At 38.4% G+C, this 13,105-nt stretch overlaps 1 protein-coding gene across 4 annotated transcripts in view; it reads left to right on the top strand.

Moving 5' to 3' along the window:
• The first annotated feature begins 525 nt into the window (after nucleotides 1-525).
• The window catches only part of LOC100369237 (uncharacterized), a 61,925-nt gene continuing 49,345 nt past the window's right edge, over nucleotides 526-13,105 (top strand). For all 4 annotated transcript variants that reach the window (XM_085502267.1, XM_085502265.1, XM_085502266.1 and 1 more), the window contains exons 1-2: nucleotides 526-691; nucleotides 3,245-3,545. In XM_085502267.1, the coding sequence (XP_085358393.1) occupies nucleotides 3,341-3,545 (205 nt within the window). In that variant the 5' untranslated portion in view covers nucleotides 526-691; nucleotides 3,245-3,340. The remainder of the gene's footprint in view (nucleotides 692-3,244; nucleotides 3,546-13,105) is intronic.

Here is a 13,105-nt window from a genome sequence, read left to right as displayed (position 1 = left end):
GCTGATTGTTATTCAGGCTTTGCTCCCTTTGAGTCTTGAAGCTCGGCAAGCAATTGACTCGTGCAATAATAAAGAGTCGGCGATCCGTTTCGACCGTGCCCAAGACCCCAGGCCCAATGTGTCCCAGGTAGACAAGTGCATTTGGTCGTAGGGGTGGTGCCTTTAAAAGCCGTGTTCTAAAGGTGTAAAAAGTGTCGCGTTCCGTGAGTTCGTCATCATTTCAGCGAAAAAATCTCAGTCTAACTGCTTATGTTTCATTTGTTTTCTGGTAAATAGGCGTTTTTATTTCAGTTTTCATGACCCCATGTGTTTCCGGTCGATTGTACGTGTTGGACGCACCCTCAAAATCAACTGGACCGACACACGCACCACCAACTCGATAGTTGACAATCAATGCGTGTCTATTCAGACGAGGGGTCCCTGAAACCGACAAGCCATTATTCTAAATAATAGATAAGAGTTTTGTCTGAGCCAATCAGGACCCTGTTTACTTTGTACAGACAGTAGTGTGGCACAATGCAAGCAATGCAATGTGTAGCGATAAAACCACACCACTAGCCACACAGCACTGACTAAGAAAAAGCAACATACTACAGTCAGCATCAATCAAATAGCGAATGATTCCATTCTCTTTATGCTCACGGATCTATCCTGCAGTTCTCTCTCTCCCTGGCACCGTCGCCTCAGTACCGTAAGTATTCCCTGTAAGTTTGTTTTTTTTCTCGCAGCGCACGTTCTGTTTTACGTGTGCCTTCTTGAATCAGAACTGGCCGATTTCAAAGTTGTTTCCCGCAAACTTCGTCCACGAAGCCTGCGGTCCCAAATGTTTCGGCTTTTCGGCGCTCCATTCTTGGGCCCATATAATCACGAATAATTTTTCTGTCTTTTCCGAGTAATCGGCCAGCGTATGGTGTTTTGTGTTCAACACAGAAGATCCGTTTGACCGTTAATTTTAGCTTTACGTTTGCTTTCGTGTCGTGGTTTCTCTGTTTTGTCCCCGCCTTGTACGCATATGATCGAACGTGGTACCACAGTGCAGTGCAGTCTCTGTGCATTCACACGCTCTCTACATGCTTGTCGTCAGCGAAAACAAACACACTGGCTCCCGACACCGATGCTGACCGCCACGTTGTTTGCTGTCATACAAGCCGTTTTCGACACAATACGATTGGAATTGTAACCTAGCTATTTCCCGTGTCTGAATATTTTGGATGAAACGGTGAGTGCATTCGCGCTAGCATGCCCGAGCCGTGACAGTTGAAATGCCATCGTGAAACACAAACACTTCAGTGCAATTGGCAGTTTTGACCGTGTCAACCCATTTTTAAACAACTACTACTTCGTCTTGTTTTTTAAATCATGGCGATCTACGACTTGCATCATTACTGAAACGTCACATAAGGCTGTGATCATTTTTTTCGTTGTTGTGCCCATTGATCAAATGCTGTCGTGACACACCGCGTGCAGAGCCATTCCTCGCCGAGTGATGCAAGCTTTGTTGATCACGCTATAGAGTCGCGGGCGGAGCTGCTCTATCGTTATTCAAAATCGTCTGTGTTGACATCGAAACCATTCGTGTCCGCGATTTTAGTTTATCTATGACACTGCCTTGGCAGATAAAGTGTGTGATTCGGAGGACTAAATCAACCATTGACGCTACATTAACGTTACGTCATGTGAGATATTTCGGTACAAATTCTGTGTAACTCGTTTGGCTGAATACATGTGATGTTGTACGATGTGTTGTCTCGCTTTCTTTCTCGGTGTCGCTACACGGGCAAGGCACCATTTTTTCTCAATCGAAATTTGTGAATTATATACCACAAAACGTGCAAACAACAACACAATCGCATGTGTGGCGACTGTTTCTCGTTGGTGAAATTTACTGGCATGTGTACATGGTGCTGTGACTCACTTTTGGGTATTTTTAGAGATTTGTCACATCTGAAAACGCTCGTCGCGCTAAAAAAAAAACCACGCCTTCGTCTACACGATGTTGCACGTTGAAATCCCACACCATTCAAAGGACAGGCATATTTTGTGTGTGTGTAGTTTAAATGTATTGCCATGTTTGGGTGTTGGCATTATTTTTTCGCTTGGAGAACATTTGTTTTTAGTTTTGTTATTGACCACCTCATAGCGGATCGGTATTACGTCATCGGCTGTTTAATAGGGTGTTTGAAATACACCAGGCAGCCGACTCGAATTTTACCTTTTACATTGTACTATACATACACGATTTAGTAAAACGAATCGCCATTACTCTGACAGGACAATCACGCGGGTAAAAGTATTAAATACTTAATTTCTTAGAGCTCAAATGAAACTCGTACAATCTTAAACTTCACAACTCGTATATACTATTTCCGACGAGTTCGTATGCACCTCAACGTTACATTGCTTGTCATGGTAGTGACGTTACTAAGCGCCACTGCGCGTTGTATCTCGCCTGAGAATTAAATACACTCTCAGCGTTGTCGTTTTTTCTGTATTTCGTGTATATCCAGCATTTAAAGTTGCATTTTATAGTGTTATTGCCATCTTGAGAAGTCCTGTGCGTCTGTCAGTGGGGCGCTATTTCTTATGCTCTTAAACGCATTGGTCATACATACTCCACAATTACAGGAAACTGTATTTTATTTTCGTTATTTTTTTTGTTTTGTTTTTTGCGGTAAATGTCAGAAGAGGATTATTGATTTATTTATTTTCACATTTTTCGTACCCATCAATAGAAACCCTGTCTGCTTTCATTCATCAACACTTGTCAGCGTTAGATGTATGCAAACTGAACGGGAAATTTTTTGTTTGTTTTTGTTTTCACGCGGCTTCCAGGCGTGCATTGATATTATGCTACATACTGATGTAATTTATTTTTGTCAGCAAGAAATATTTTTGTTTTCTATTTGACGCGCGACTGTGCATTGTTGACATGTTGCGCAAGTGTGTGGCTTGTGGTGCACCCCTGCCCATTTTCTTAGTTTTAAATCTTGCATTTTTAAGTACAATTTTAACGTCTAGTACGTCACCTAAATATGACCCTTGTTGCATACAGGGTCGTTCATTTTATTTTCGATGTCCAAGCTGTTCGATTTTTATAAGTCTTTCAGTCTCCATCTACCCCTAGATGCAATGTTGTGAACTTCACTAACGGTTACTTATAGCAGCTTTCACCGTGTTCGTCGATTCCACCACGCCACAGTAAACACGCTTTACAAATAACTCCTCGTTGTGTTGTTTTGCTTAGGACTCGATGCCGAGGTCGATCGAGTGACTCCACGTCCCAGCCAGAGAGGAGAATTCTACATTACTAAGCGGGAAAGACAACTGCGTGTCGGTAATAATGGACGGAAGAGGAACGTTTCAGAAACAACCAGTGGGTAGTGGCAGTGCAGCGGCGGGAGCTCTTAATACGGGTCTTGTGATGAGCCCCATATTTACAGAGACTGGTGGAAGTAATGTTCGACACCCGTCACCGGCTGCCACGCCGCAGACTATTGGTAGCTTACCCCAATTTCAGGGGAAATATTACCCACCAACAATGCCTGGTGAGTAACTATGTCGTATTTTACGCATTTTCTTGAGCCATTGCATTTTTTTTAGATTCGCTTCGCTTTGTGTGTACTCGCCCGAACACTGCATCAACAAGGCATAGTTGGCGTTGTGTCGAATCTGGCCCGATGCATACATCCTTGCTATTTATTGTATAAGGCGGCGATTAACAGTCTATCGAACTGAAATTTATAATTCGCCTCCCAATAATCATCCGCAAAACAGAATTGTTTGCACATTCGCTAATGTCACAATCATGGCCGTTCTTTTACTCGTACACGATACCGCACATCTGAAGTGAACTCCGTCCTACTGTTCTGTTTGGTGTGACCGAGTGAAAACTAATGAATTTGTAGCAGTTTATTTGCGACAATTTTACTTTCTGTTTCCTATCTATCCGTATACCATGGCGTTTCGATTCTTCTGTGTTGTACTCGCTTCCTCTTTTTCACCTCCATGTTTGACGTTCATTTGTCAAAATAGAAATTGTAAAAAAAAAAACAATTTAATTTTGTCGTTTAATTATTCACTGTCACGACCACATTTTCTGTTATCGCGTCTCTGTTCTTTCCATAACTTGACCTGTTTACTTATTTTCCCGGTCTCCATACGCAACCGGCACGATCAATATGCATTTGTTTGTTTGTGCTGTACTATATTTTCTCAAATTGAAAATAAAACACGGTGATTCTGAATATTAACTAAACTAGTTTTCCAAAGCAAAATTTCGTATAAGTGAATAATATAGCTGAATCAGTTTATGGAATTTGTCCTTTCGCTTTTTTTCAATGTCTCTTGCCTTTTGAGGGGAACTGTTCAGGCAGTGGTAAGTCAGTGTATGACGGTTTCTTTGGTTTCGTTTGCTTTGATTAGTTTGATTAAATTCTAAGCGTACGATCTCGAATTGCATTCACACAGTTGCACTGTGTGACCCTCGGCATTAGTTACAACTTGACAAACTCGCTGCACTCGAGACTCGGCGCTGTCGTTTCTGCCCACATACCCGGCAAATTGCATGTCAAACTAACGCCCCTTTTAGCGCAGTGCTTGGAAACAAACTGATCGAGCTCGGTGTTTTTACTCACTGATGGCCTATCGGCCAGATCACTGAACCTCCATGCAATTAAAATTAAAGATAACATAGAACTCTAGGTTTAATTCGGCTTTATTAATATGAATCGAAAACAAAAAGAGCATTCGGCGAATGCTGTACATTTTAACGTTGTCGAAATTATTGTTTGGCGGGAAGTGAAACGTTCCATTTGTGAAGATTTATGAACTCCGAACCGCGAGTGTTGAATTGCTTTCATCTGTGTATGGCTCTAACACTGACCTTACAGTACTTTTCTGCTCGCAAACCATACATTCGGAGTCGCAAGTCTCATTCAAAAAAGATCCCCATTTGTGGACGCCACATGTTATCTTTATTAATATTATCGCAACAGAGTGTCGATTTCACTATTTTTTGTTTTGTTTAGTGGTAGGGTTTTTTCCCCTTTTTTTGGTAGCTAATAAACAATCCACGAAGCGTTTATGTTTATAGGCACTCGCCACCGACCTCCTGTTCACGAATTCAACCTATTGTGACAGTCGGTTAAAAATCCAGCGTTTTTAATGACAAGTCCCTCATTCAACATGCTGTGAACTGGGAGCGATATAACGCTGCCCGGCTCCCATTGTGTTTGCCAGGGGTACGCAAAGGATTTCGCTGCCCGCTGAACAATGATCTCTCCCCGTCTGTCCCGTGGATATTTGTCCCCGCAAATTGGTGTCACGCAAGGCCGAGGTGTGCTCTCCCGGGAAAAATTGTTGTCATCTGCGTAAAACTGCTAGAAAGTTTGAATTCAGGCCTTCAAAAACCAAGCAAATCTAACATGTGGACGGCATAAATGTGTAGTCTATAGACAAGCACTGCTCGAGAAACACATGCCATGTAAATTCATAATAAAGCTATTTATCTTGGCTGTTCCAAGCAGCGTCGGCACCTGTGCATTTGTGAGGCTTCTTGGCGTGGTAGTGAGACAAATGAAGACCCCCTATCTGTGTTATTATTTTACTCCAGGGCGCAAATGTTCTCCTGGGATTTCTGGTATATCTGTGTACAAGACCTCCCGTTTATCAGTATCAAATCCGTCCCAAATCACTATTTTTTTAGGCTCATTGTTATGAGCAGTTGTTTTGGAGAAGTACAGACATTGGAGACAATATTAGAGTAGTGCAAACAGGATGTAATCATGAGGTTGAATTTTGAAAATAGTATGACAGGAACTGGGTATGGTTGGGTTTCTTGTTGCATGATGTAATACGTTGCTGTGGGCCACAGACAGTGCTGCACTTCACAACGAGAACAAGGGAAAACAAATGTGTTTCAAAGATGTAGACAGGAGAAGCTGTGTTGGTCTGTTGGGAAAAGCTGAACGTGTCTGGTTTGATTTTGTTCAGCAGTCGCTTGATAAGAGAGCACAGAGAATGGAAGTTAAAATCGATTTTGAGTTGGGTAGGATTCAAGGTAGAGCTTTTAGATCATTGAGAATTAGGATAGAGAATTGTAGGCGTACTGAGAATCTGGTGAAATAGCATTGTCAACTCGCATAAACGAGAGGCTGCCCGCAAAGAATTTTTTATATAGCGCTAAGTCTTTCATAGTAGACCCTGTGCTCACAAGTGCTGAAAGAAACCCATATTGATATACAATTTAGAAATTCAATTTTTTTTATCTCAAGCTGGCTGGCTGACTAATTTGCTGTTTATTTTCCCCAATTCTATTATGTCTTGCATATGACGTTTCTTTACCATTGAGAAATTGCCTTTATTCATCCACAACGCACAAAGCATCCAGACTTCACAAAGTCCCCCCTAATAAATGATGCCATTGTGTTTTATTTCTGTGGGTTTTTGTCTACAGGGGCAAAATTAAACCGGGAAACGTAGGGAGTAATTTCAGCGGGAAAATTCTTCTCCATGTGTATGCTGAATAGAGTTTAACTGGAAGTGAGAGTGGAGTGGAATTCCTATTAAACCTGACTACCATGGTATTATGCCTAAATCTGTCAGAATATACATAATCACAGCATGATCTAGATTTGGCAATATTGCAACGTGAGCTCTCCCAGTGTTTCTTTTCTTTTCTCTCCCAGTTATTATTTTTTTTTTAATTCTTGAGTCACCTATCTACTCCTGTACAATACAGCTGGATGGATGCATTCTCTGCGTACTTAATAAGTAGAGAAATAAAAAAAAAATACTGATTCCCCCTGGAGTTTAATATATCACATCAATTTTTATTTTTTTCCTTTTCACTGTTGCTCTCTTTGTAGCCCTAGTATTAGCAGCTGATTAGAAAGTTGATACAAGAGTGACTTTGTATCTTAGTTTGCATGCTTTTTATATACTGTGACTATACAGATCTATGTGCAGAAATTAGAATATTTTTTTTATAAATTCTTAATTTTCATAATAATATCTATTTTAATATTTTCCGTTTTTTCCCTGCTCAGTGCTTTTTTTTAATTGTGCTTTTTTTATTGCGTCTTATTTGCGTCTTGTCTCGAGTTTGAATTTTGTCCTCAGAATAATGTAGTTAGTAAAGTTCAAATCTAGTTAAAGTTAGTTAATGACTCGTTAAAATACGTTTTGTTTTTTTAAAATACATTTTGTCTTGAGAGTGGGGACAACAGGTGTTTGATATATTACTTGAATTTGTTTCAACTTTGTGTCCAATGAATTTTTGCAAGTTTGGAAAAAAATTTTAAATTTTCACTGTAGTTCTTTAGGCATTAGAGCCATTGGGTTTTCTTGAGATTTAGGCCACACAAAAACTTGCACGTTGATATTTTGAAAGTATTGGTTTAAAAATTTGTTAAAAACAAAACAAATCAACAAAATTTATTGCCAAATGCATTTTTGTCTCTTAGCTAGGCAAAAACAGGAAACTGCAGGAAATTAGAATCTCTAACTAAACTGAAAATTTGTTACAAATTACTACATAATTGTAGTAAAATATGTTAAATTGTAACAGTTTCAATAGTTAATGTGCTAATGGCAACTTCCTTCCTCCCATGCCTGAGCGTCACCGAAATTTGTTAAAACCAGTGCCCCAGCAATGATTAGAAACTTAACAAATCAAGGCTATTGAGAAGCCCTATTACATGTACTAGCAAGATATTCCTCTGGTTAGTTAGGCCAAATTAAAAATGATGAAGCGACAACGGTGTAATCTACATTTCTGTGATTTTGACGGAGGCTCTGGACGAGACAGCGTATCTTAGGGGTTTGTGACAAGCCGTAAAGGTAGATAGATCATTTTGATTGTAATCTGAACATCGCATACTGATTGTTTCCAGAGATAAAAATATCTATATTGCATTTCGTTATTGAACCAGCTGACATTGCCTCTTTTTTCTAAATTTATAAAAAATTAATATAAAGTTGCCTTTTTTTTGTAATTTTAGTTTTAGTAGAGGATCTATGATAATTAGCTGTTCGTATATAAATTTGATAATTATTAGAAGCGTGAGTGTCAGTTCGCTTGCCTAATTTCTATTAATTAATAGGATACGTTCAATCTGTTATGAAAATGTTAGATTAAATGTTTGAATTTAAGAATTATTTTTTAGTGGAATTTTTATCCAATCTTGCATTAACAAAACACATTGGTTTTTGCAGCAAAATAATATTTCGGTGAAGGATTCAGTGATCAGCTCGTATGTACATACAGATAGAATTATATTACGTACCTTTCGTTCATTCAAAAGCTTCAATATTTCGGCAGCACCATTTTGTGTTTAGACGATTTTTTTTTCTATATTTGTATATCAACTTGCAATATCAGGCAAAAATATAATCAAGTATTTTTTATCAATAGTGATGTTATTGGTTTTGGCTATGGCTATTTCCCATCTATAAATTGAGTTTCGCAGTTACTCTACCTGGTTGCTATGTTGTCAATTTTGTATCCTGCAACAATTGCATTTCTTTCTGTTTTCTAGAGTAAAAAAACAAACAAACTATTGTTGCTAACGTGGAATGGGGTGACGAAATGGCATTTGTGTTTTTCTCTTGCTCTTTAAATTTACTAGACTAGAAACAGAATATGTTAATTTTGTTTTTAATGCTGGTCATGTAAAACAGACATTGTCTTTCACTGAATTAAAAATAACGGTATGACAAAATTATTAATTGTATGAAGGTGGGAGAGTGCTTATGAAGGGCTCTTGATAGAATATTGCCACCCGGTACAGCGAGGACAATATGTGGGTGGTAGCATTCACTGTCGTGCAGTGTTCATCACTTGCCTGCCCAACAATAAATGTAGTATTAAGCTCCTATTTTTTTTTTTATGATCTTGAATGTTTTGAAGTGGGAGGAGGTTTTTCCCAGATAAATGTGCACCACATGACAAAAGATTTGACCAGAGCTCTTCTGTCAGCAAGTGGGGAAAAAAAATGACCCAGTTGAAATGTTCACGTACCTGCCAAGTCATATGCCTGAAGCAGTACTGGGGCCAGGCCATTCTTGGCTGGCAATCTGACAAGGAGTGCCTGTTATAGATGGCTTTACCCATGAATAACAAACACAGACCCAAGTAGGATTTCCAACCAACCATGTGACAAGCCATCTATATATAATCTGAGGGCCGTACCTTTTACTTTAATAATACATAGTGCATAGAGTAACTGCCAGCATGGTAAAGAAGGGGTACGTGGCTATGTTCCGAGTATATCAGTACCCTGATGGTGAATTTATCAGTCAAAACCCTCCCTCCCTCCCTCCCTCCCTCCCTCCCTCCCTCCCTCCCCCTAGAACGAGTTGGTTTGGTCAACAAATCATTTATATGATATAACAGAATCACTGAGAGTCCACCTCCCATGGGTCCGTCATCGGGAATTATCATGCTCCTTGCAGTACCATCCATATATCATGTACACGCAGTTATATTTTACCGCCCTATATGTCAGTACAGTGCCTATCCATGTTTACTCCATGCGTGTTGTTATCTAGTGTTGTTCCACGTTGCTGCCCCGCCTTATTCTCTCTTTGGTTAGCGTAGGCCACTGCCAGGGGCGTAGACTAGCTTTGTGTCACCACAGTGGAGCCGAACCTTTTAAAACATTCATGCAACTTTTTAAAAGATCTGGGGAAGAAAATAGTGCTTATAGGTTTGTATATAAAATTCAGATGAGATAGATCTTTTTTTGTTCACTAGCATATTTTTCAGGTGACTTGAGGGTTTAGCTGAAACGATTTTTCAGTTTTCATGCATGCATGTTGCAAACTATATTTATAAAATATACATGTCATTCTAATATTTTTTTATTTAGATTAAATCTGTACACGATTCACACAAGATGATAATAGCAATAAATAGCCATATATATGCAATAAGCTTGTTTACCAGTAAAACACAAGTCGACTACGGACATTTTTCAAGCAATAAATGGAAATTAATTCTTATTCTGCTTTGAACATGTTTTTCTGAATTCAATTTGAAAATTAGTAGCCATAATTCAGTCAAAAAATTTAAAATATCAGTCATTCCTTGATACATGTTACAGACACAATGCTATGAGCTGTGCATACTTACTGATTTCATTTTCTGACATTTTCTTTTGCATTAAATTTGTTTTTTCTTCCACTGAGTTTTAAAACGTGCATTAAAAATAGCACTCATTAATTATACAAATATTATTAATACAACAGACTGTAGTTATTGAGACAGGATTGAACATGTATTTTATGTTTATTGTGAGCTGTATTTTTGTATTCATGAAGACTATGATTGTTTTTAATGAAAATACTGCTAGCTATCAAATTTGTTTTGCAACAATCTTTTTTAATAATCCTATTAATCCTTTCAGCACCAAAATCAACTTCAGGCACCATCCACAAAATAATTTCATTTATAGTCTGCTTTTTTTCCTCAAAAATTGTGAAAATTCCAAATTTGTTGATTGAGAACTTGAAGTATTGTCACATTTTGTGTTTTATTTAAAATTTAGATTAAATTCAGTGAAGATTATATAAACTGTGAAAAAATTTACCCAAGAAGAGAAAAAAAATTGGCGCTCAAAAAGGTTAATGAAGACGATTGGTGCAGGCGAGAGGGTTGAAAGATTTTTATCTTTATGTTCTTTATGTTTATGTTTCTGGTCAATACTCTATGTAAACTGAGACAAAAGCAGGTCTGTTAAATTCTGCAGAATAAGTTGTCAGTTAATGACAAGAACAATATCACTTATACAGTTTATGCAATTACTACCTGCCGAAAACTCTGAGACAATGATGTGTTTGTCTGTATTCGAGTGGTAACTGCTCTCGGGCAAAACATCACGACGTGTTAGATTCTTGTAGTGGGCACATTAGCAACGTGCTAATGTTTGAGAGCAGCTCGCACACACACACACCCGTTACTGTCCAGACAGAAGCATTGGCTTGCAATTAATGTACATGTATAACTGTCGTTGATCTACCTCGCCCAAAAAAAGGGGGCAAGTACAAAAGTGTGTTGAAATCCTAATCATCAAGTGTAATCCTGACAACTTTGCGTTGCTTGGGACATGAATGGATTTGTCAGGTCGATTATCGAGGCGTTTTGTGTCCTCTCTACGGCTGGGAGACTTGGAACCGTTCCAAGTCCTACTGTCAGCCACTGCACCCATGTCCGGTGCATACATTGTGTACTAAACAGTTGGCATGAAAAGGGTACAAAATTTATAGCACTAAGTAAGGTGTGATGTTGATGTCTGTTCACTAGGTGTGTTTGAGAATTGACTGAAAGTATGATGTGTAAATCATTTGATGGGCTTATTTCCTTCCTAGTCTTTGAGCATCATCTCGGCTCTTGGCTTGCCTGCCTGCTTCACTGGGTTGCTAAAAGTGGGACCACCTTCTGTACAAATCTGCTCTTTTTTTTTTAATAAATTAAACCACCCATCTTTTATCCAACTCGTATTGTTCACAGATATTTTGTACTCCAATTTTTAAATGTACAGTTGTATGGAACTGATAAAGGTTTAGTCAGGTTAATAATAATATAATATAATATAATATAATATGATATAATATAATATAATATAATATAATATACGACTGATATAATATAATATACGAGTAATATAATATACGACTGATATAATATATGACTGATATAATATATAATGTGCAGAATTGTTCATATTAATTGTTAAAATCTAGACACTGATAGAAAAGTATATACATTACCAAGGCTTGTCTGAAGCTAACTTACAAGAACTACTGTAATGCAAAAGTATAGGAATCAATTTTATCCCCCTATATAGCCATATCCCGGACACATCTCCCCATTACAGTTTGATTACACTCCGAGCTGGCTGCTATAAATCAGCCAACTGCATTTGATTTGCGATTGTTTATTTTGCTTTTTGCCGTCTGTGAAAGCGGGTAATTCATTGTTGTCGGCTGGTCGGTATGTTTAGACGTAGTCTGAGTCTCCGCTGATTTTGATATGAATGCACTATGCAGCTACATGTAACTCTGTCTGTGTAGACATGTGTGGTACTCAGCCAGCAAAATTAAACTGTATTTCCTGGCAGCGATGTTGCTTGTACCATCCTTCACGCTGTCGACTTAGCGATACCGCTACAGATACGGAAGAAAATGTGAAACTGAAAGTAAAGCCACTGGGGAGAGGGAGCAAGCAGATCGAAAATAAGGCCAAGGGGAAAGAACCTGTAATCGCAATCACTAGTAAGCAGTATGCGTCACTCTGTTATTAAACTAAATAATTCCCCCCGCATCTCTGTTTTAAATACGAAATGTGTTTTAATTTTAATATACATTTTTTTTTTTACCAGCAACAAAGTAATGTCGTTAACTGTTAATTAGTAATTCTGCCACACTCATTCCACCAATCACTAGCAGTCTAATTGTTGCATTCTATCAATTATAAATATTCATTCTCATTAGTGAACAATCGTAGTCCGCTAGTCTATTCTATTTTTTGCAATCTAACATATGGGCTGCACAATGCCGTGGATGAATTTCAATGCCGATTTATCACTTGACGGCACTACAAACGTCAATGTAAATGTACAAGTTTCATTATTTATCACGAGCAGCCAGGGCCTTTTATTCACAATGTTCCTGCAGCTTAAGATACCGGCTACTATTCCTGAAAAGGTTACTCTGTGTTGTATTGATGCGCGAAATGATTGGTATTTGACACTCCGTGACACTGTATCATATGCCTGCGACTCGATATTGGATTTCTCCCTCATTTCTATCAAGTACTGTTCAGTACTTTCTTGCCAGCTCTAATTTTTGTATTTTGTGATGGCTTGTATTTCAAGTGCTTTATATGAACAATGTCTTGTGTTGTTTATCATCAACGCTAGTCTTTATGTCGGTGCATCTTCCCAATCGTTGCTAGAATGTACATTGCTCCGCGTTATCAAAGGATTTTTAGACTGTATATTGCATCCACGTTGCATTTTGTTCTCTCCATGAGCACATGTAAATAATCTGCAACGAGTCCTTTACAAATTTCAACAATGAAATTATTGATTTACATGAATTTCAA

This window comes from Saccoglossus kowalevskii, chromosome 8 (assembly GCF_978046115.1).
Source record: "Saccoglossus kowalevskii chromosome 8, keSacKowa6.1, whole genome shotgun sequence".
Classification (NCBI taxonomy): domain Eukaryota; kingdom Metazoa; phylum Hemichordata; class Enteropneusta; family Harrimaniidae; genus Saccoglossus; species Saccoglossus kowalevskii.
This window is presented reverse-complemented; position numbering and strand designations above follow the sequence as displayed.